The 21,768-nt window shown below is 41.3% G+C and overlaps 1 protein-coding gene across 3 annotated transcripts in view; it reads right to left on the reverse strand.

Annotated features, from left to right (window-relative positions):
- Nucleotides 1-21,768, reverse strand: part of cobll1b (cordon-bleu WH2 repeat protein-like 1b) — a 218,859-nt gene that overhangs the window by 55,841 nt on the left and 141,250 nt on the right. For 2 of the 3 annotated variants that reach the window (XM_085986434.1, XM_085986436.1), the window contains exons 2-7: nucleotides 12,836-13,024; nucleotides 10,158-10,362; nucleotides 6,321-6,549; nucleotides 4,680-4,721; nucleotides 3,982-4,073; nucleotides 1,800-2,042 (exon numbers count right to left, since the gene is read on the reverse strand). In XM_085986434.1, the coding sequence (XP_085842560.1) occupies nucleotides 1,800-2,042; nucleotides 3,982-4,073; nucleotides 4,680-4,721; nucleotides 6,321-6,549; nucleotides 10,158-10,362; nucleotides 12,836-13,024 (1,000 nt within the window). The remainder of the gene's footprint in view (nucleotides 1-1,799; nucleotides 2,043-3,981; nucleotides 4,074-4,679; nucleotides 4,722-6,320; nucleotides 6,550-10,157; nucleotides 10,363-12,835; nucleotides 13,025-21,768) is intronic. The other variant, XM_085986435.1, reaches the window with a different exon arrangement.

The raw sequence follows: 21,768 nt of genomic DNA on the forward strand, positions 1-21,768 counted from the left end.
AGATACAGAAGTGTCCACCACACAGCTAGACACTGACACAGAGGAGGAAATGGACACGTCAGAGCCAGAGAATCAGGAGGAGCAATGAGGAGTAGAAGACGTAGAAGGCTCAAAGGGACAAAATAAGGACAAATTACAGGCTAAATAAGCTGACGCTCTTTTTATTTTATTTTAGATGGGTCTTTTTTGTGGGGGTTCAATAAAGTTCAAAATTATAACCTAAATAAAGTTTTGAAAGCCTGTTTTTATTTGTATGGAACAGTATGTCTATTTTGACGACAAAGATAATATAAGGGTCAGAGACAAAAACCATCAGTGTGCAAAAAAACTCAAAATTCCCATAGATTCCCAAAATTTCCCATGGAAAGTTTCCTCTTTTAAAAATTCCCAGAATTTTGCAACCCTAGTACCACTGGTCTCGGCTTACATGAAGAATGGTTACTTAGGCAAGATACTAGAGGGCTACCAGTACCTGCCAAACCATACTCCAGCATGAGCTACTGCCTTCAGGAGAGGCAGGAAATTTTGGGAGCAGGTGGTGGGGGGTGGGCAAGGCTGAAGAAACAGAATTGGTCCTTAATTTTCTTTTTCTACAGATACAGAGTATGTTGTGCTGACAGCAAAGGAAATAATTTCTCAAAATTATATAGCAATGCAATAACATTTGTTTTTTTTAAAAACAGATAAGGTAGCACTGGATCAGCTTCCAGGTATAGTGTGAAGGTGAATGCCCAGTGAAATCACAGGCAGCTTCTCACCATCGGTATTAGCAGCGCAGTCTGGAGAGGAAAACCAAAGTAGTCAATCTCTGAGTGGCAAACTTGAAGGCTTCTTTTTAAAAAAATGGAAATATATTCAACCATATTTTTCCCAAATAGACATTGAGCGAGCATTGTACAGAAAGTAAGCCCCCTAGACTTTCCTTTACTTTTAAAGGCCCCCCCACAGATTTAAAGTGAGGTTATTAGAGAAAAAGACTAAGATTCTTCAATGGTGTTGCTGTGGTGATCAGCACGGAAGGCGAGGGGGAGAGGACAAGAACTGAAAAGACATTTCACCCTGATTCTCACTGTTCTTCACTCTCCCTGAAGAGTTCTGCACTGAGGCATCTACTGTGCCATTTCACTAGGGATTCAATACTATCTAGTCAACCAGCATCAAACACCAGTGATGGGCATAATGTTGCTGAGTTCTCAGTACAGAAGATTGACTCTTGCATTTGCCAGAAGTTCACATTTTAAATTCTTATACCAAGTAGTGAGGGAAAGCCAAGGTATATTATAAAATGTAAGCTTGGAACTACTAATTTAATTTATAGTCTTGTGGCTTATGCACCGAGACAGGCAGTAGTGACACTGTTGTTAACAAAATTCTTTCATTCTCTGATCCCATACCTGAAAAGCAAACCTAGTTGAAGCTTGCTTACCACCTCCCCGCTTACTCAAGTAAGATTTTGATCATTCATGCGACGAGGTATGAGGAAGCACATATTCTACAGTTCCAACTAGGTGGCAATCTACTTCAGGCAACAGAGTAACAGCATTGCTGTCAACCATGCACCACAATAGAGCAGACAGGAAAATTAAACATAAAGGACATTAAAGATGGAACTAATGCTGCCATTCAAATACACGGCAAGCTAGTACAATTTACATCGGTTGCAGAAACATGTTTTAAGGGTTTAAGTCCAACTTAGCATCCAAAATGAGCTGAAACACATAATTGATGGATGCAACTTGAACAGCAACAATACAAAACACTCTATGAAGATTGTTTAACTAGGTATATATTTCACTGACCTGTTCAGTATCATTGACAGAACCATCTGGTAAAACATAGGACGTAGGCCTAGCCGACACTTGCTGACTTAAATCTTTTGGAAAACTTTGTGAAACAGTTAGGGGTGGTGCAGGTGCTCGTCTTTTTTTTGGCAGATCTGATGGTAAAGTATTAGATTCATACGTTGGGCAATAAGCACTTGAACTGCTCATGCCAAGTGGTCTCTGTTGACTTACAAGTGGGGTTGCAGGAGCACTTGCTGGCTAGAAATCAAAATAAAAGTTTACTTTTTTAAAAATGCCCTCCTGTATTAAAAATTACTGTAATCCTGAAGAATTATAACACTTTCAGAATTGATGCTGCTACTAGGCATTAAAAAAAAGGAAATGTGTTGCTGGAAATCTGAAATGAAAACAGAAAATATTAAAAACTGATTCAACAATTATGGAGAAAACAGACAAGTTAATGAGCCGGGGGTGGGGGGGAAGGATTTTTACTTGCCGATGCACTTTGAGCTGCGGGTCCGGTAACGCGGGAAGCCTGGATTTCCCTGCTTGCTGTGGAGTTTTTTCCCCATTTAACCCCTCCCCACCCGTACCTGAAATCCAAAATGATCTGACTACAGCCAACAAAGATACCTGCAACAAATACTTTTGAAGTGTCGTCATTGTTATATCGAGTTTCAAAGCAAGTTTTCACTTGGGGCTTCACACGAGATAAATGCGGATTTTGCTCAGAGGTCGGCGGCGTACTCCTTAGCTATGCCGCCGCCCGCAATTTCAGGGCCCATGTTGTAAGTGTGGAAGTAATGAAAGATTTTGAAGGACAGAGGGAGGTAATTTGTCATTTTCTTGTTCAAGATGGTCATCACTTGGCACTTATGTGGCACAAACGTAACCTGCCAATCCAAATGTCGCCCAATTCCCGCTGTAGGTTGGCATGGGTTGCTTCATTATCAGAGGAGTTGTGCATAGAGCCAAACAATATAGAATAATTAGCAATCACACTTCTGATGATATGATGGAAGGAAGGCCAATTGATGAAACAGCTGAAGATGGCTGGGCGAAGGACCATGTCCTAAGAAACTCTGGCAGTGATGACCTAGGGCTGTGATGATTGGCCTCCAGCAACCTGGGTCATCTTCCTTTGCATTAGGTATGACTCCAATCTCTGGAGGGTTTTCCTCATTGAACCAGTTTTGCTTAGGGTGTCCTGTGGCCTTCAGCTTTTGCATCCATGTCTGGATTAAGACTGTGACAAGGTCAGGAGCCGAGTGGTTCTGACAAACCCAAACTGAACATCGGCAACCAGATTACTGATGAATAATGTGGCTTCATGGTACCATCAATTACTTCTTCCATCACTTTTCACATGATTGGTGAGGAGGACATTTCAAGGTCGAGTGGGCTAATCCATCGCCTGGGTGGCTGCTGATAGTTCCGTCTGATATTTCTCTTGTTCTGATGCGGTTGTTTTACAACTAATTGCCTTGCTGAGCCACTTCAGAGGACATTACAAGTCAATTACATAAGGTGCTTTCGGAGTCTTGTGTTGGCCAGACTGGGTAAGGGGATAAAGTTCCCTTCCCTGAAGGACATTAATGAACCAGCTGCGTTTTTACAACAATTCAGATTGATTAGCTGGCCCAGATTTAGTAAACTCATGACCTCTGGGTGGCCAGTCCAGTATCAAAACCACTAGACTACTGTGCCCAACAGATAAGTATTTAAAAATATAAAAATAAGGAGAAATGGCAAGTAAATCCGATTAGAGTAGATAGTTCAAGTTGAAGAGTTCGCACCACACATCCACAAATGTTATCCTTTTACACTATGGTTGTATGAATTCAAAAGTTAACTAATTTGAAAACTCCATTTATCTACTTCTATCAAGTCTAATACTGTATTATCTGTGAACTTAGGATCTTTCCTAAAAGCACAAATGCACTTACAGAATTTCAGACAATTTAGAAAAAATATAAAGGCTCTGATCTTGGTTACAATTTAAAAAAATAGGAACCACATTGCTTTGTTCTCGTACTGGTAGGTACCTGCTTGATCTTAAACCAATGTGCAAATGTGTACAAATATTTAAAAAGCAAGACTATTTAGCAGGTGCAGAGAGCTTCTGTCTTACGGTTTGAGAGACTCAATTCAAAAGTGTTAGTAAATGTGTTACAACTAAACCCACATAAAAGCTTACTTTTTCCCGTTTCTTCTTACTCAGTCGAAAAATGTTGAAGAAACCTTTGTTTTCTTTCTCCAGAGTTATATTTGCAGTAATCGGAGGTTGTCCTAAAACACAGAATACGTTTGGGGGAAGTTAGAAAAGGTAGTAAACATGGGTTGCACATTTCACATCATAGTCGTGTGTATGAATAACATGACACAGCAAATAATGTACATTTTTTACAATTGTCTGTAAATTAATTAGCTTTCAATATTTTCAGCTAAAATAGCTGCTGCACTCTGCTTCTCACTTTCTCAAATAAACACTTGTATATCTTTAGGATATGAACTGTAAAGAATACAGCGGCACAGGAGATAGCCATGGATCTAACTTAAATCGGGTTCACTGCACATTCCTTTACTTTATGACTGATTTTACAGATTACAGCGATGGAGAAAGACAGACACACACGCTAACAAATGGGGGTGGAGAGAAAGGGAGAGAAAGGAAGGTAGGAAAAGGAGAGAGCGAGAGAGAGAAAAGCGAAAGGGTGAGACAGAGCGAGAAAGAAAAGGAAACAGACAGAGGAGGAGGGACAGCAAGTGAGAAATACACACAGACATGAGAATAAGTCATAACTTCAATGACTCAAGATAACAGAAAATCTAAAAAACCTAAGTGAAAATTATAGTTTGTAAAATTCTATGGATTAAAGTCTGAAATGTCATTACCTTGCTGAATGGATCCTCCTTGAAAATTACCCTGGGAGCATCCTAAAATAAGTGGAAGTCACAACTTTAACTATCCAGTTTCTAGAATCTATAAAGTTACTTTGCAGAATATTGCGTATTTATGGAAATACAGGAAACTTTCTGGTATCCGGCACTGACGGGACCGAGCTGGTGCCGTTAGATCAAAACTGCCGTATAAACCAGCGCTAATGTTGAAACATACAGAGCTTTTCAGCTCCGTGTGAATCAACAAACCCTGTTACTTAGCAACAGCTTCAAAACAGTCGGCTGCAGCTGCAAGCGTCTCTAGCTGAAGCTGTTGCTTAGCTACAGACCTTGCAGAGTCTGACTGGGGGAAAAAAAAGCAACGAGAAGTAAAAAAAACGGCTCCTGAATTTTGCCGGTAGCTGGAGCTTTCCGGACTTTTAACCTCCGGTTAAACAAAAGTTTCCTGTATGTTTGAAAAACAATAACTGTTGGTCCCATCATCATCCACAGGCATGGGTCAACTGCCACATGTACGCTGACAACACTAGCTCTACCTCTCCACTATTTCTCTCAACCCCTCCTCTGCTTTCTTGGACTGCCTGTCTGATATCCAGTCTTTAATGAGCCGCAAGTTCCTCCGTCACCTTGCCACTGATTCCATCCATCCCCCCTCCCTGGCTGAACCCAAGTGTTTGCAATTTCATTGTCCTATTCAACCCCGAACTGAGCTTCTAACCCCATACACTCGCCATCACGAGGATCGACATTTCCATCTCCATAACATCACCTGCCTCTGCCCATGCCCCTATCTCAGCCCGTCTGACGCTGAAACCCTCATCCATGCCTTTGTCACCTTCATAGTTAACTATTCCAATGCTCTCCTAGGTAGCTTTCCATTTTCCAAGCTCCATAAATTCAGCTCATCCAAAACTCTGCTACCTGTATCCTGTCCCGCTCACCCATCACCCCATCCTTGCTGACGTACATCGGCTCAGAGTCCCCAAAAGCCGCAAATTTAAAACTCTCATCCTCAAGTTTAAATCCCTTCATGGCCTTGTCCCTCCCTATCTCTGTAATCTCCTCCAGCCCTACAAATCCCCTCCTGGGAACTCCCTGTTCCTCGGACTCTTGTGGCAAGGGAGGGGGTGCGCACCATTGGTGGCCCTGCCTTCAGCGGTCTATCCTCTGGAATTTCCTCCCGGAACCTCACCGTCTCTCCACCTCCCTCGCCTCCTTTAAGGGCCTCCTTAAAACCAACCCCTTTGACAAAGCTTTTGATCACCCTCCTAATATCATCTATGTCTCAGCATCCATTTTTGTCTTATTACACCTGTAATGCAGCTTGGGGTCTTTATCTACATGAAAGACGCAATAGATATTTAAGTTGTTGTTAAAATGACTGGGCTCATTTTTGCAAATACTGATGACAATTCAGTATTCTGTTACACAGTTTTATTTTTTATTTGTAGAACAGAAATGAAACATTATGCAATAGGTATATTTTGAATACAATCTTGTCGATGTATCGTTTTAAAGTGCTACATGTTTTAGATTTTACTGCTGCATGTTTTAGATCATCATGCTACAGCGATCAAAGTTGTATGTTATAAATTATTGTGCTACAAAATCCAATGGCCTCAGCCAAGTACATACCTATGCTAGTATCCACTGCATACACTTCCCGTAAACCAAGCTCCTTCAGCGACTTTGTTAAGTCATATGGCTCCTGACATTCAAAGTCTTTGACTAGAATAGTGCTCTTTGGATCAAATTCACATTTATTGCTTATTACTGGAACCAGTTCTTGAAGGGGAACAAGTGGACTAACACGTACTATGGTTTTCTGTGTTTTCTTGTAGTTTACCACGACACGCACAGTTTGCTGAAAGTAAAAAGAAAGTTAATCAGAATGTATACAAGCACATCCGTTAGAAAATGCTGACACAATTACACATTAAATTTTAAGTAAATTAATTTCAGGCACCGACCCACTATTGTGCAAATTTGGAATGAGTTGACATGTAACGCTAATTATTTAGACCGTTCCCCCCCAAATCCTCACAGCTGTAGGAACAATGCCCAATAGTTTCCTCAAAATAGTTTTCAGCAATAGGTAATGCTAAGAATCATGGGCACATCCAAGGTAGTAGGATTGAGGACTAAAGTATCCTTCACAGTTAGCAGATCTCACTCGTGGCCAGAGCGAAGCACATCCAGACTGTTCAAGGCTAAATGGAGGGCTCTGTTTTTCTGAAATGAAGTGCCGAATATGATCTAAAACCCTTATCTTGTACTGTCTTGCGTCATTATTTGCAGCCAGACAAAGTGAAAGGAGTCCCTCAACTAAATCTGGGAGCAACTTGATCCTTATCTGGATTGTCTTGTCACTACTGTTTTTAAGCAGGCGGAAGTAAAACATTTTTCAACTAATGAACAGACCTTTTTTTTCCAACTAATTAAAATGAACTTTTTTTTTCATTGAATAAAAGACAATTAAGAGACATGGCTGGATTTCTAAAATGTTAATTTTGAATTGATAATGTAAATGCAAGCAGGTAATTTAATGTGGACAATGAGCACAGGACAAGTGGATAAGAGTATAGAATCTAACAAGCCTCAAGCAGGACTTGAGATTAAAAAACAAAGAATATGCAGAATAAACTCAAGTCACAAATTAGTGCAATATCAGTTGCCTTATGTTGTGTATTTTGAATGTGTATTAGAATTGTCCCACATGGGATACCGTAGTGGTGATTTGCAATGCACTATGGGAAATGTAGTGCATTGAGTGAAGAAGCACATTGTAAATAAAATGGCCGTTACCTAAACTCTCCACCCCGGAGTCCTTCTTAATTGTTATATAGGTAAGGGTATAAAACCCCTTGAGACACAACACCTTAGTTATGTCTTTGAGAAGAAAGAAGCTGGATGAATATCTGGTTAACAAGATTATAAGGATTAATACAGAAACGGATAATCAAATGCTCTACGGAACATGATTGCTCCGGAGTTACTGAGACCGTGGAACTGTCATACCATTTTTACTTACTTTTCTTGGTTTGGCAGAATACCCATTTTCTAAGCCATTAACCCTGGACTAATATATGAACTCCTTAACATCTCAACTTTCTTCTTGAAGCACCACTCACTGCTTGATGACGGATTATATTCAAATGGCTCAGGGCTGAAACAAGTGAGATGCTGGAATGCATTATATTGCAGAAATACATCACCTGTTTAGGGTTCCGTCACCCAATACCATTACATTGTGAATACTTGAATATTATCCCCTTAAAAGATGTGGGGTATCCCAAGAGTCACCTTGGTCAAATGTTCTTTCCTACCCAATATAACAAATCTTGTTTTTAAAAAAAAAAAAGGCCATGGGGAAAAAAATAAAATTTGAATCCAAAAAACCCCAAAATAACTAAAATTGGATCAGGATAGGAGAATCAAGGGGGAAGAAATGTTGTATGTGGATGCAGAACCAGATGCAAAGAATAAAGACCATACTTAAATGGGTGTCTAATACTGTAACTTAGTTGTTTAGCTTCCACTGGAATTAGCATTCCCTACTTTTTCAAGAAAAACTAGAGACTAGAAACTATGATCTAAAGGTTAATGCTAACCTTAGTATAGCACCTGTTAACGTGATCCAGCAGATCAAGACTGCAAAGTTTATGAAAATATATGTGTTACTCCAAGTAGCTACATTGCACACAGCTTTGAGAGAAACCCTTTTCCCACATGTAACCATAAAATGAGTAGAATGGATTTTAAACTTTCCTTGATAGTTCCTGATCTAGAAATTAAATTACACAAACTAGGGTTGTATTCCCTGGAATTAAGATTAAGGGGTGATTTGATTGAAGTTTTCAAGATATTAAGGGGTAGTGATAGGGTAGATAGAAAGAAACCATTACCGCTGGTTGGGGAATCTCGGACTAGGGTGACATAGCCTAAAAATTAGAGCCAGGCCTTTCAGGAGTGAAATTAGGAAACACTTCTACACGCGAAGGGTGGTAGAATTTTGGATCTCTCTTCCTCAAATGGTAATTGATGCTTGGTCAATTGTTAATTTTAAATCTGAGATTGATAGATTTCTGTTAACCAAAAGTATTAAGGAATATGGGGCAAAGGTGGGTATATGGAGTTAGGTCACAGATCAGCCATGATCTCACTGAATAGCAGAACAGGCTTTAGGGGCTGAATGGCCAACTCCTGTTCCTATGTTTTCACGGTGGATGGAGTCTGATTTACATTCAATTTATTAAACTCAGCTTCCTGATCGGCTTACTGAAGATTTTTGTTATTAAACAATTAATGTGATTGTTTTTTGTTCTGTCTAGTAGCAGTACAGGATCAAAGAGTGGCTTAAATGAGATCAGTAGAAATACTTGGAACGAAGTATAAAATTACTGAGAATAAAGAAAGACACATAATTAAATGATGCACGCCCTCACTTTACAAGCACACTAAATAAACCTTTCCACATACAAGTCGCTTCCTCAAGGGACTTTTCTATTATTTGAAGTAAAATTAATTACATCTTTTATACTTCATTACAAAAGGGTCTTCGCAATTCTCAAAGTAGACCAGATCCCATACACTTTAATGAGATACTCTTCTGATGTACACACACTCTTTCTAAGTACAAAAGCGAATTCCACTTTGAGCCCAATCGGCAGGCATAATTGTGTGCATTTTGAGAAGTATTTTTTTCCCTTGAATTCCTGCTCAAACTCATTTGCATATTGCTGAACGCACAATCTGTCACAAACCAGTGCAATCGAGCAGTGTTTTAAAACGCAACTTTTAAAAAAAAAAGTTGCTTTAAAAATATTCCTTGATGTATTTAAGAATGGTAACTTGGTGCAATTTGAATAATAATGGGTTTATCACAAAAAATAAGCATCTTTAATCACAATGTCAATCCACCACCTGTGAGTAAACGAACTTTAAATTACTGAACCATTTGCTAGTTATACTGGGGTACAGCGGTCAGTTTCTCAGTAAATTAAAAATATAATTACATTCAAAAGCTTTTAAAAAGGTGCCCATTAGTGTCCTTGCAGCCAATAGAACCAGCTTAATTTTTTTAGAGCCTCCTTGAAGGCCTGCAAATGAGCGCAATTAGCGGAAACTCACAATGGTGATAAATTCACCCTGGGGATGTGGCCAATTTTGCGGGTAGGGCGATGGTTTGTACCTAGCGCAATAGATCGTGGAAACTTGATCTGCGCTCAACGTAATTTGCGCTTAAAATTCCATGATCATTTGCGCGGGTTACAGATTTCGGGTGAAATGCGCCGAAAGGTCCAGCGCAACCGAGCGGAAACGCTACCTCTACACGTTTCTGTTTATTTTCTGCAGCAGAATTAATACTTTCAGTTAAACCTATTTATTACAAACTTACGAACAAGTTCTCTTATTAAAATTATTTGCATGTGTTATTGCCGTCACGTTTACGTGATAACCAACTTTACTAACCTCGGGCACCACTGAAGTAGGCTTCTTTTTTTCTTCCACGTTTTTCTGCTTTAGAATAACTTTCTCCACTTCCAATGTCCCAATCAGTGAGTTGGGTTTGAATTGAATTTGGTTCTTCTCTCTTCCCACCAATTCTATAGTATGACTTGATGGATTCAAATGATATTTGCCACATAGGAAAATCAACAAATCCATCATGGGTGTGCTAGAAAAATAAATGTTTATTGCAGGTTAAACAGCTCATTGTCACCAACAAACGGCTGTACAAGAGATTAACTAGCTAACAATACCACTGTGTGATTCGCTTCAATAATTGGACATGGTCAGCTTTCAACAGCACCTGCCGCGTTGCAGAAAAATTATGAATGGATCCTAACAGGACAGGATAAGAACCCATTTTTAATTTGAATAAATCTTAATGAAATTCTGACTTTATTTTAAAAAAAGCTTAAATCTGAGAGCCATGACGGGTCAAGATAACAAATCTCTGTTTACAATCATTAAGATACCAGGAGCATTCAAGATGGAGACATTTTGTCACCGATAAATGCATTACATATCCAGTTTTCCCCAGAGAATAACAGAACTTTGGAACAAGGTGCAGACTACTGCGGTAACTGATGCTTCGCACCTTCAAAAAAGAGCTGGAATGATTCCTGGCTGGGGTAGAGATCACGTTATACAATAGGTACATGCCAAGTATTAAAAGTTGTGGGCAATGTGATCCCCTGGTTGGGGGGGGGGGGGGGGGCGCGGGGGTCGAATAGGAATTTTCCATATTTTATCCCTACTTGGCCGTAGGTTTTTTTAATCTGGTTAAACGCTTCCTCCAGGAGATTACACGGTTTCTGGTGGGTAGGGAGTGTCTAATTGTGACGCATATAGCATCACAACTATATGAAATAGGCTGGATGCACCAGTTGGTCTTTTCCTGTCTGATATTTTTGTATGTTCGTATTTCATAACCAACACTGGTATAAACAAGAATGACATACACAAGGATAACTTCCTTTAAAGGAAAACATTTCTGGAAAAACACTTTTAAACCAAATAATACTTTATAAGAGTCTTGGAGATGACCTCAGGTCAGCATGAATCCAGGTGCTTGGCATAAATAAATCATTACAATAGACATATCATGGCAGAAGATGCTTTGTAACTTAGATTAAAGGAAAATGGTTCAATCTTGGTGATTGGTCTTGGGGTATAAATAATGGATAGATTAGCCTCTAAAAAGAGTTCATTTCAGACCACCCTATCCAGACAATCTCAGATCAGCCCGTTATTCACAAAGACCAATCAGAAACAAGGACAAATATAACAAGTCTACAACAGAAAAACAGAGGGATCATTTGACAGAAAGCTAATCAAATAAAGCAAGAGACTGCCGAAAATCATCTTAAATGCACGGAGTTTCCATAGTTGCCAACTGACTGCTTTTCATGAGGACATAAGTGTTTCTTGCCCCTGTTTGTGGTGCTTGTGGGTGGGCCAAAAAATCTGCTTATTTTGGAACATGCCAAATTGTCCCGTACTGCACGGTCAGTCATCTCTTCTGCACATGCATGCTGTTTCAGTGCAAGCACAGACAATGCTTCGAGCGAATTCAGCCAGCTGCTCTCAGTTCTCAGAAAAGTACACAAATGGAGTTTGAAGGTTAGCAACTTCAAGTTTATTGTACTTCTGCTGGGAATTTTATCGGGGCCAACTTCTGGCACTGTGAGTTGTGAAGTATATTAACCTTACACTACACTCTGTGCTGCTAAATTCTGCGCTAATTACAAATGCAAATAAAAAGATTGGGTAAATTATCTTTGTTTTTTGGTTCTCTACCACTTTCTTCCTACAAATTACCTCTTGTTCATGAAGCTACTTTTGAATATTGCAAATTAATTGAAATTAGTAATTTTTTTAAAGAAGTGAATGCAAATCTACTAAAAAGCAGGGGAGTGGGACTAATTGGATAGCTCTTTCAAAGAGTCAGTACAGACACGATGAGCTGAATGGCCTCCTTCTGTGCTGTATAATGGTAACATAGTCATTTCCATCACTACTCGATTATATACAACTTGCACCACTGCCAACTTAATGTAATATTGCAAGCATCCACAGATATAAGATTTAAAGTAAAGAGAAAGTTTTATTATTCAAATAATGAATATGCTCTTCCCCCTCCTAAACACGGTGTAAGAATAAGAACTCTGTAAATTTAGTCCCAATATATTCTAGATAGTTTGCCAAGTGAAATTATTCTGTAATGCCAGTCTGTGAAGGCATTAAAATGATAACAGCAGAACAATGCACATTTGTCTGTTCAATGGGTTATGAGGTAAATTACTGTATAATGCAAATTAAAGAAAAAATGTCTATTGCACCAAATGAAGTTTGTATTGTAAATAAATGTTTTAACTTATGCCCAACCAATCTGTGCTAACAAGCCTTAATACTAAAAAACATTGCATGTGCAATCATATATACAACATGATTAACATTACTTTATATGACGCACTGAGTGGTCACATCACTATTAGCCACAATGATGATGTAATTTATAGCCACAATGTTAATTGAAAGGGAGGCAAGATGTTTAGAAAGCGCCACAGTAGACGCACAAACTACCCAGCTTTAAAAAGATGCATTATTGGTGAGTGAGGGAAAAGGAACAAAGAATCACCTACCTTCCATTTATACTGGTTGATTGCTCCACTCCTCCTGGCAGAACTACAGTCAAATCAAAGTGCGCATTCAAGACACTGTCTTTCTGTTCCATGGTTATATTTTCACCTTCTAGGCTCTTAGCTATTGAAGAACTCTCAACATGCTTGGAGAATGTTGGTGGTGCTGGGGCTTTTGGCTTGGATCTTTTGCTGTTGGTAAAAATAACAAAAAAAGTCTATTAATGAGAACATACTGAACAGCATAATTTAAAAAAATCTTAAAAATAAAAACCAAACCTAAATTCTTCCAATTAACTAGTGGGCAAAAATATTGTTCAGAGTAGCACTAAGCCGAACAAGACCAGGAGGTTACAATATCTGTGGAGTTAATACAGAAGAATAGCCATTTAGGCAAAGTACCCAAGCCTCAAGTTGCCCATGGAACTCAACATTGCTCGCATTATATTTGTTTTTTAAAAACATTTTTTCACCTGAAAAAGATCAAGTGTGCCAATGAATGAACCAAGTACTGTATAATGAAGGGCAAAAACATGCAATTTAAATCCAAATGCCAAGCTTCTTCAAGCCAACTGCAGAATTCTAATCGCCTTAGTCAGTCTGAACATTGCTGATCTGATTGCCTTTCCTGGAGAAGGTAAATATCAAAATTAGACAAGTGCCAGCACTACAATATGGTAGGTTTTGCACTGACATGGTGACATTTTAAATTAAATTTTATTGTGGCCACTTCATAAATGACCCTCAAGGTTACTGTACAGTGTTATGCAAGAACATTTGCTCCTCTAAGCTCAAAAACATAATATATCACAACATAAAGCACACCAGAAATAGATTTAAATGAATACATGAATATTCATTTTACTGACACTTTCTGGTGCTTTCAGCCCCAAAAAAGCACTCCATAAATAAATGCAAAGTGTGTTTGTGCTATGTTTCCAGGAGAGAGACATTTCCCCAACTGAAAATAACAGTAACTATCCTACGGATTCCAGCATCACTGAAGCTCAAACCTCCATACTCATGGGCCCAGTAATTCCTGTCACAACGCGCGAGTACGGACGGGGTACTCACGCGTGTGCCCGGAGGAATTGCCGGTTTTCAGCATGCACATCGCATGCGCTGAAAACCGGCATTTCCTGTCCTCTGACCCAAGGGGTTAAGAGGCAGAACGCTTGCGACTTGTGATGCAGCGCGTGCGCGCTGAAATTCCTTTTTCCCCCCCCCCACCCAGAGTTGCCCGAGTGTAAAGGCCTCCGGTTTTTATGCGTGGAAAAACCAGACGTAAGTACTTAGTTTTACAGGTAAGTGGTCTTTTAGTACAATTTAGAAATTTTTTTTCCCCACAGGTTTATTATTTTTAAAGTATTTACAGTAAGGTTAGTTTGAGACCCTATTTTTTCAAAATTTATTTTTTTCAAAAATTTGATTAATTGTTTAAAATATTTTTTAAAACTTATTTATAGTTAATATAATCAGTGGGATGTTTTAAAAAAAAATTTATTTAAAGTTTAAGTAGTGTTTTGGCAGCCCATACTTTTCATGAGTTTGACAGTTCTTACTCTCAAACTCATGAATGAAGTTTCCCCTCCCCGGATTGGCTACGCAGTGCTCACCTGATCCCAGCCGGCACATCGCACTAACTACGCCGCTGGATCAGGTTAGCACATCGCGCCGACATCTGAACCGGGCCAGTGACAGGAAATGCAAGCAGGCCCGGGCTTCAGATGTCGGCGCACCGGGTGAGTGCACATCGGGGGCTTGCACGCGCGGCAAGCCCCTGAACCTAATTTCAGGGCCATTATGTTCTACAACATGCTAGTTGTTCAAGATAATCGATCACATGCCAACAAGTGAGATGAAATTCTCCTGGTGAAATGATTTTATGAAAAAGTCAGTGCAATATTAAAAAGGAGCAGATGCTGTGATACCTTAATTTGGGATTCCGAAAAAGGTGGGACCCCACAGAAAGGGAGAGAAAAAAAATTGCGTGCACATGTTGTTAAATCATTAAAAAGCCAACCAATAGAATTCCTCTACCACATGTAAGATAAATATGGATGGTATTATTCCAACATATGGGTGTTACAAGATTGACTCACATGTGGTGAAATTAATCTAGCACTGCACTCATCATGCAGCAGGTTTGAATTATGCCATCTGTGTTTATACCTCGTATATAAAACATAGATCGGAGTATACATGCTGGTGCTTTATACTGCTAGCTGCACGACTCATGCCTATCTTGTACAGATTTCACCTCAAAAACTTGGTATGATATACTATTATAATAGAACATAATATATAGATCACAAAGTATTTGAGCCAACAACGTCTGTGGTTTTTTCTGACTGAATGATGGTAACAACCAAACCATTTTATACCCGACACTAAATGAAAGGAGCTTATGCACTTCTCAGTCTCTAAGAAGAGGCCAGCCAAATGGCTGCATCGATTGCCCTTCCTTTCTCTCTTTCATCCATATGTACCAGAGCTCCATGTTTACATGCTACCCCTCAGCATTAACTGAAATAGGGACAGCTTTCACATGTATGCTTATGTCACCCAAATTTAACTGTCTGCCACAACTGACTCCGAAGTGTTGCTGTACTTTTGGACTGCTTGATCAGCATCAAATCCTGGATAGGTTATGTTTCCTTCAGCTCAATGCTAGGAAAACCAAAGCCATTCTTTTTGGCTCCTTCCAGTACCTACTGTATATGCTTCTGGCAGTGAACAACCAGACCAGATGCACTCCAGGTGTGCGTCAATCTGTGACCCTTTGCTTTAGTGGCACAGAAACAGAACTGTACTGGGAATAGGTGTCAACAAGGGGCTTAGAGGAGACAAAGACATTAAAGGCAGATGCAAAGGAGCTGTTGTGTAGCAAGGGTGCAGCGGATGTGTCAAGGCAAATGAGAGAAGAGAAAGGTGCGAGTACGATAGGGTATTGGTAAAGGAACAGCCCATTACGTAGCCATGTAAATCAGCTTACTAAGTCTAAATCTAGCAGGAGTTGTCATGAATACCTTTATTATTAAACCTTGTACTTCATTCCTGAACCCCATAAAATATAGGCACGAAAAATAAAACTAATGGCTTTTTAAAATTATTTAAATTACTTCCGAACATACAAAAATGATGGACAGGAAAAAATCCAGCTGGTCCATCAAGCCAGTCATAAGAACATAAGGGGCCAGAAAGTCGGGTCCAAATGCGTGAGTACAGTCTGGGTACTCACGCATCTGGCGGGTGGAAATGCCGGCGTTCAGCATGCACAGCGCATGCGGGGAACGCCGGCATTTCCAGTCCTCTGAACGAAGGGGTTCAGAGGCACAGCGCGTGCGACTGCACAGGCAGCGCTTGCACAGTGAACTTCATCGATTTCATTCATGGATTCAGTGAGGGTAAGTCCTTACAAGTTACACTTGAAAAAAGCATGTGTAAAGTTGTTCCAAGGCTGCGGAGGAAGATATATTTTATCGTGGAGCTTCTGAAAGGCAATATTTTTGTTTGGGAAAGGGAGGGAAGTTATTTTAAGAAATTTTAAGTAAGTTTTAAAGTTTAAATTTTTTTTTTTTTTAAACGGGTTTTCAGAACGGTAGGTAGAAGGAGCAATTGTGGCTGTGTGAATTGAATGTGAAAATGAGTGTTCTAAAATGAGTAATGTAACATTTCCAGCACTTTTAAGAAAGAAACTTTTCATCAGTAATAAGTAATTATGTATGTATGTCCGCATATATTCCTTTATGTATATGTATGTATGTTTTATATTCCTTTACTTGTGTATGAATGTATGTTTTTAATTATGATTTTCCAATAAGTTACTTTCTCTGAAAGTCATAATTAAATAACATATTCATACACATAAGTAAAGGAATATATACATAACACGCAAAGGAATATATACAGACATACATACTTTCAGAAGCTCCACGATAAGAAATATCTTCCTCCGCAGCCTCTGGAGCAACTGTACCCATGCTTTTTTCATGTGTAAGTTGTAAGGACTTGACCTCACTGAAAGCATGAATGAAAGCGGCGAATTTTACTGCGCATGCGTTCTGCCTCTGAACCCCTTCGTTCAGAGGACAGGAAATGCCGGTTTTCCCCGCATGCGCTGTGCATGCTGAAAACCGGCATTTCCTCCGGCCAGACGCGTAAGTACCCCGACCGTACTCGCGTATTTGGAAGGGAATTACTGGGCCAACATTTTACATGTCAATAAAATGAAAAATTTAACAATTGCACGATTTGCCCCCTCGCATCTGCGACTGAGGGTCCAAGGAGGTGCATTGCGCAAGAGGTCATCGTCGTACGTATCCTCACACTGTTCCCTTTGGGGAACTGTATGAAGTGGTGGAAGGATTTATGGCCGTGATTAACGCTCATTCCGTGACCGTAACCATCTTTGAACCAGCCATTAGGGTGGTTAGTCCTATGGCGTGAGGGTTTTACGGGCTCCCACAACCCATCTGAGGGGGGGGGCCACCCACACCCACAAGTATCCCGCTGGATGTCCACCCAGAATTTATAGTTGGAGCTCCGACTCCACTTGCCGGGACTGTCTGGAGTGGGGTTCGAAACCCTACTCCTTCTGGCCCAGCGGCGGGGATGCTTACTGCTACGCAAAAGGCCCACTCCGCACAAAAGGTGACACCCATACGTTTCCTGCGCCTTTTCCCTCCCCGTGACTGGAGCCCTATGCTGCCACTTGAAAGACCAAGCTATCATCTGCCCTTTTTGCGGCGCCTTTGACTTCTCATTACCAATGATGAGCAGGCGCTGCGCCTCCACCGCCTTGAGGAGATTGCTGAGGTCATCATCAGTTCAATTGTGAGTTCTTTTAATGCCGTGAATTGTGCTCATTCCAGCCATTTCACGTTGCTAATTGGATTGGGCCTTTGGCATAGCGGTAGGATCCCCGCCGCTGGGCCTAGATCAGGGTAGGGTTTCGAACCCCGCTCCAGACAGTCCCGGCAAGTGGAGTCGGAGCTCCGGCTCTAAATTCTGGGTTGACATCCAGTGGGATATTTGCGTCCGTGGGTGTGAGTGGCCCCCACTCCTTGTATAGCTTGTGGGAGCCTGTAAAACCCTCCCGCCATAGGACTAACCGCCCTAATGGCTGGTTCAAAGATGGTTACGGTCACGGAATGAGCGTTAATCATGGCCATAAATCCTTCCACCACTTCATACAGTTCCCCAAAGGGAACAGTGTGAAGACACGTATGACGACGACATTGCTAAATAAATAAATGGAATTAAAAAAATTCTTTTAGGGCTTTTAAAAGTCTTTAAATTGCTTTAATTCTCTTTAAAACTACTTCAGATTACTCAAAATAATGTAAACATTTAAAAAAGTTTATAAAAGTTACCAAAATCTTCAAAAAACTTCCAAAAACCTATTTAAACTGCTGCTTTGCATATAAAAATGCTTAGCAGCTTGGCAAAAACATTGGGGGCGTGTCCTGTTAAACTGAGACCTCAAGGGGCGTGTCTCAGTTGCACAGCGCGCTACAGGCTTCGCGCTGGCTGCATTCCTGGGCGGCGTGACGTCATACGTTGCCCGGGATTCTTCTTTTTCAAAATCGAATTCCAAGCGTCCCTGGAGGTCAACGGCCAGCGCGTCAGGTAAGTGCATATCGGGGCCTTGCACGCGCGGCAAGCCCCCGATCTGAATTTCTGGCCCAAGATGTAGGAGCAGGAGTAGGTCATTTGGCCCCTCGAGTCTGCTCCACCATTCTGACCTGGCTGACCTGATCTTGGCCTCAACTCGACTTTCCTGCCCGCTCCCCATAACCCTCGACTGCCTTACCATTCAAAAATCTGTCCATCTCCACCTTAAATACAGTAGTGATGCCTTCATCACGATTCACACCACCACCAGCCCCTTCCCATCACAATAAAAATTGTTGAAGTTCCTTCATCTCATTAGTAAACTAAACCCTGAAATTGCTGTTGACCATCTTATGGCAGGAGAAATTAAACATTTTATATTGTTAAAATACAAACTTGTACAGCATCTTTCAACTTTATGCTTGCAAAAGTTTATGCAGTGACCCGCGACACAAGTCGAATAATACACTCTACAATAACACACTCCAGCATTTTATTTAGGCTAACAAAGAAAGCTGCAATGAATTGATAATGTATTTAATAGTTTAATGTAATTAAAAAACTAGTTAGAAAAAAATACTTTCTGTGGCTATCATTCAAATGCAGAATGGCCAAGTGGTCCATTTGTGTAATGCTTCTTAAATTTACATTACATTTTTCAACAACTATAAATAAACTACTTGAAATGGGAAGGGAGGAGAAATGTTATTTAGTTTGACCACCTCACATCCAAGGGCTGTTAATGAAGGAAAACTGGGGTTAAGGAGGTCTGTTGCCTGAAAATGGTTCCACAATATTTTCCTACATTCCCTCCAACTTGTGGCAGCGTGCTCCACCCATCACTTGCCAGGGAACGGTCGTATAGTGGTTATGTTACTGGACTAGTAATCCAGAGGCTTAGACTAATGATCCAAAGGCAGCTGTGGAATTTAAATTCAGTTAATTTTATGAATCTGGAAAAAAAGCTAGTATCAGTAATGGTGACCAAGAAACTGCGGAATGATCATAAAACCCATCTGGTTCACTAATGCCCTTTAGGGAAGGAAATCTGCCATCCTTACCTGGTCTGGCCTGTATGTGACTCCAGACCCACAGCAATGTGGTTGACTCTTAACTGCCCTCTGAAATGGCCTAGCAAGCCACTCAGTTGTAACAGACCGCTACGAAAAACAATAAGAATAAAACTGGACGGACGAACCAGCATCGACCTCGGCTCCGGCTTTGGACACGACAATGGCACACCTAGCCAAGTCGACCCTGCAAAGTCCTCCTCACTAACATCTGGGGACTTGTGGAAGAGCTGTCCCACAGACTAGTCAAGCAACAGCCTGATGTAGTCATACTCACAGAATCATTCCTTTCAGCCAATGTCCCAGACTCCTCCACCACCATCCCTGGGTATGTCCTGTCCCAGCGGCAGGACAGGCCCACTGGGGTGGCGGCACAGTGGTATACAGTCGGGAGTGGCCCTGAGAGTCCGCAACATTGACTCCGGACACCATGAATTCTCATAGCTTCAGGTCAAGCATGGGCAAGGAAACCTCCTGGTGATAACCACCTACCGCCCTCCCTCAGCTGGTGAATCAGCACACCTCCATGTTGAACACTACTTGGAAGAAGCACTGAGGATAGCGAGGGCACAGAATCTACCCTGGGTGGGGGACTTCAATATCCATCACCAAGAGTGGCTCAGCAGCATCACTACTGACCGAGCTGGCCGAGACCTGAAGAACATAGCTGCCAGACTGGCCCTGCGGCAGGTGGTGAACCAACACACAAGAAAAGCCTACATTCACCTCATCCTCATCAATCTACTTGTCGCAGCTGCATCTGTCCATGAAAGCGTTGGTAGCAGTGACCACCGCACTGTCATTGTGGATACAAACTCCCTTCTTCACATGGAGGACACCCTCCATCGTATTTTGTGGCACTACCACCGTGCTAAATGAGAGAGATTCAGAACAGATCTAGCAGCTCAAAACTGGGCTTCAGTTTTTCTGCTGCTGCTGTGGGCCATCAGCAGCAGAATTGTATTTTACCACAATCTGTAACCTCATGGCCTGGCATATCCCTCACTCTACCATTACCATCAAGCTAGGGGACCAAACCTGGTTCAATGAGGAGTGTAAAAGAGCATGCCAGGAGCAGCACCATACATACCTAAAAATGAGGTGCCAACCTGGGGAAGCTGCAACATAGGACTACATGCATGCTAAACAGCAGAAGCAGCATGCTATAGACAGAGCTACAAGAGCCCACAATCAACAGATCAGATCAAAGCTCTGCAGTCCTGCCACATCTAATCGTGAACGGTGGTGAACAATTAAACAACTAACGGGAGGAGGAGGCTCCATGAATATCCCCATCCTCAATGATGTTGGAGCCCAGCACGCGAGTGTAAAAAAGGCTGAAGTGTTTGCAACTATCTTCAGCCAGAAGTGCTTGCAACTATCTTCAGCCAGAAGTGCAGAGTGGATGATCCATAATCGGCCTCCTCCTGAGGTCCCGACCATCACAGAAGCCAGTCTTCAGCCAATTCGATTCATTCCACGTGATATCAAGAAAAGGCTGAGCACACTGGATACATCAAAGGTTATGGGCCCCGACAACATCCCAGCTGTAGTGCTGAAGAGTCATAACGGCACAGGAGGCCGCCATTTGGCCCATCGAGTCCGTGCCGTCTCTCTGTAGAGCAATCCAGTCAGTCCCATTCCTCCACTCTATCCCCGTAGCCCTGCAAGTTTATTTCCTTCAACTGCCTATCCAGTCTCCCTTTGAAAACATTGAGTGTCTCCGCTCCCACCACTTCCATCAGCAGCGAGTTCCAGGTCATCACCACTTGCTGAGTAAAAAAGTTTTTATTCACATCCCCCCTGTACCTCTTTCCCAAAACCTTAAATCTGTGTCCCCTAGTCCTTGTACCATCAACTAGTGGGAACAGCCTTTCGCCGTCTAGCCTATCAAAACCCGTCATAATCTTGCACGCCTCCACCAACTCACCCCGCAACCTCCTTTGCTCTAATGAAAACAAATCCAGCTTCTCCAGCCTGTCCTTGTAGCTAAGATCCCCCATCCCTGGAACCATTCTGGTAAATCTCCTCTGTACCCTCTCAAGGACCTTCACATCCTTCCTAAAGTGTGGTGACCAGAACTGGACGCAATACTCTAGTTGTGGCCTAACCAGCGCTTTATAAAGGTTCAGCATAACTTCTCTACTTTTGTACTCGATACCTCTATTTATGAAGCCCAAGATCCCATATGCTTTGCTAACCACTCTCTCAATATGTCCTGCCACCTTCAGGGACCCATGCATATTAACT

Source organism: Somniosus microcephalus, chromosome 4 (genome assembly GCF_052327205.1).
Source record: "Somniosus microcephalus isolate GS21.2 chromosome 4, FLI_Smic_1.0, whole genome shotgun sequence".
NCBI classification, from domain to species: Eukaryota; Metazoa; Chordata; class Chondrichthyes; order Squaliformes; family Somniosidae; genus Somniosus; species Somniosus microcephalus.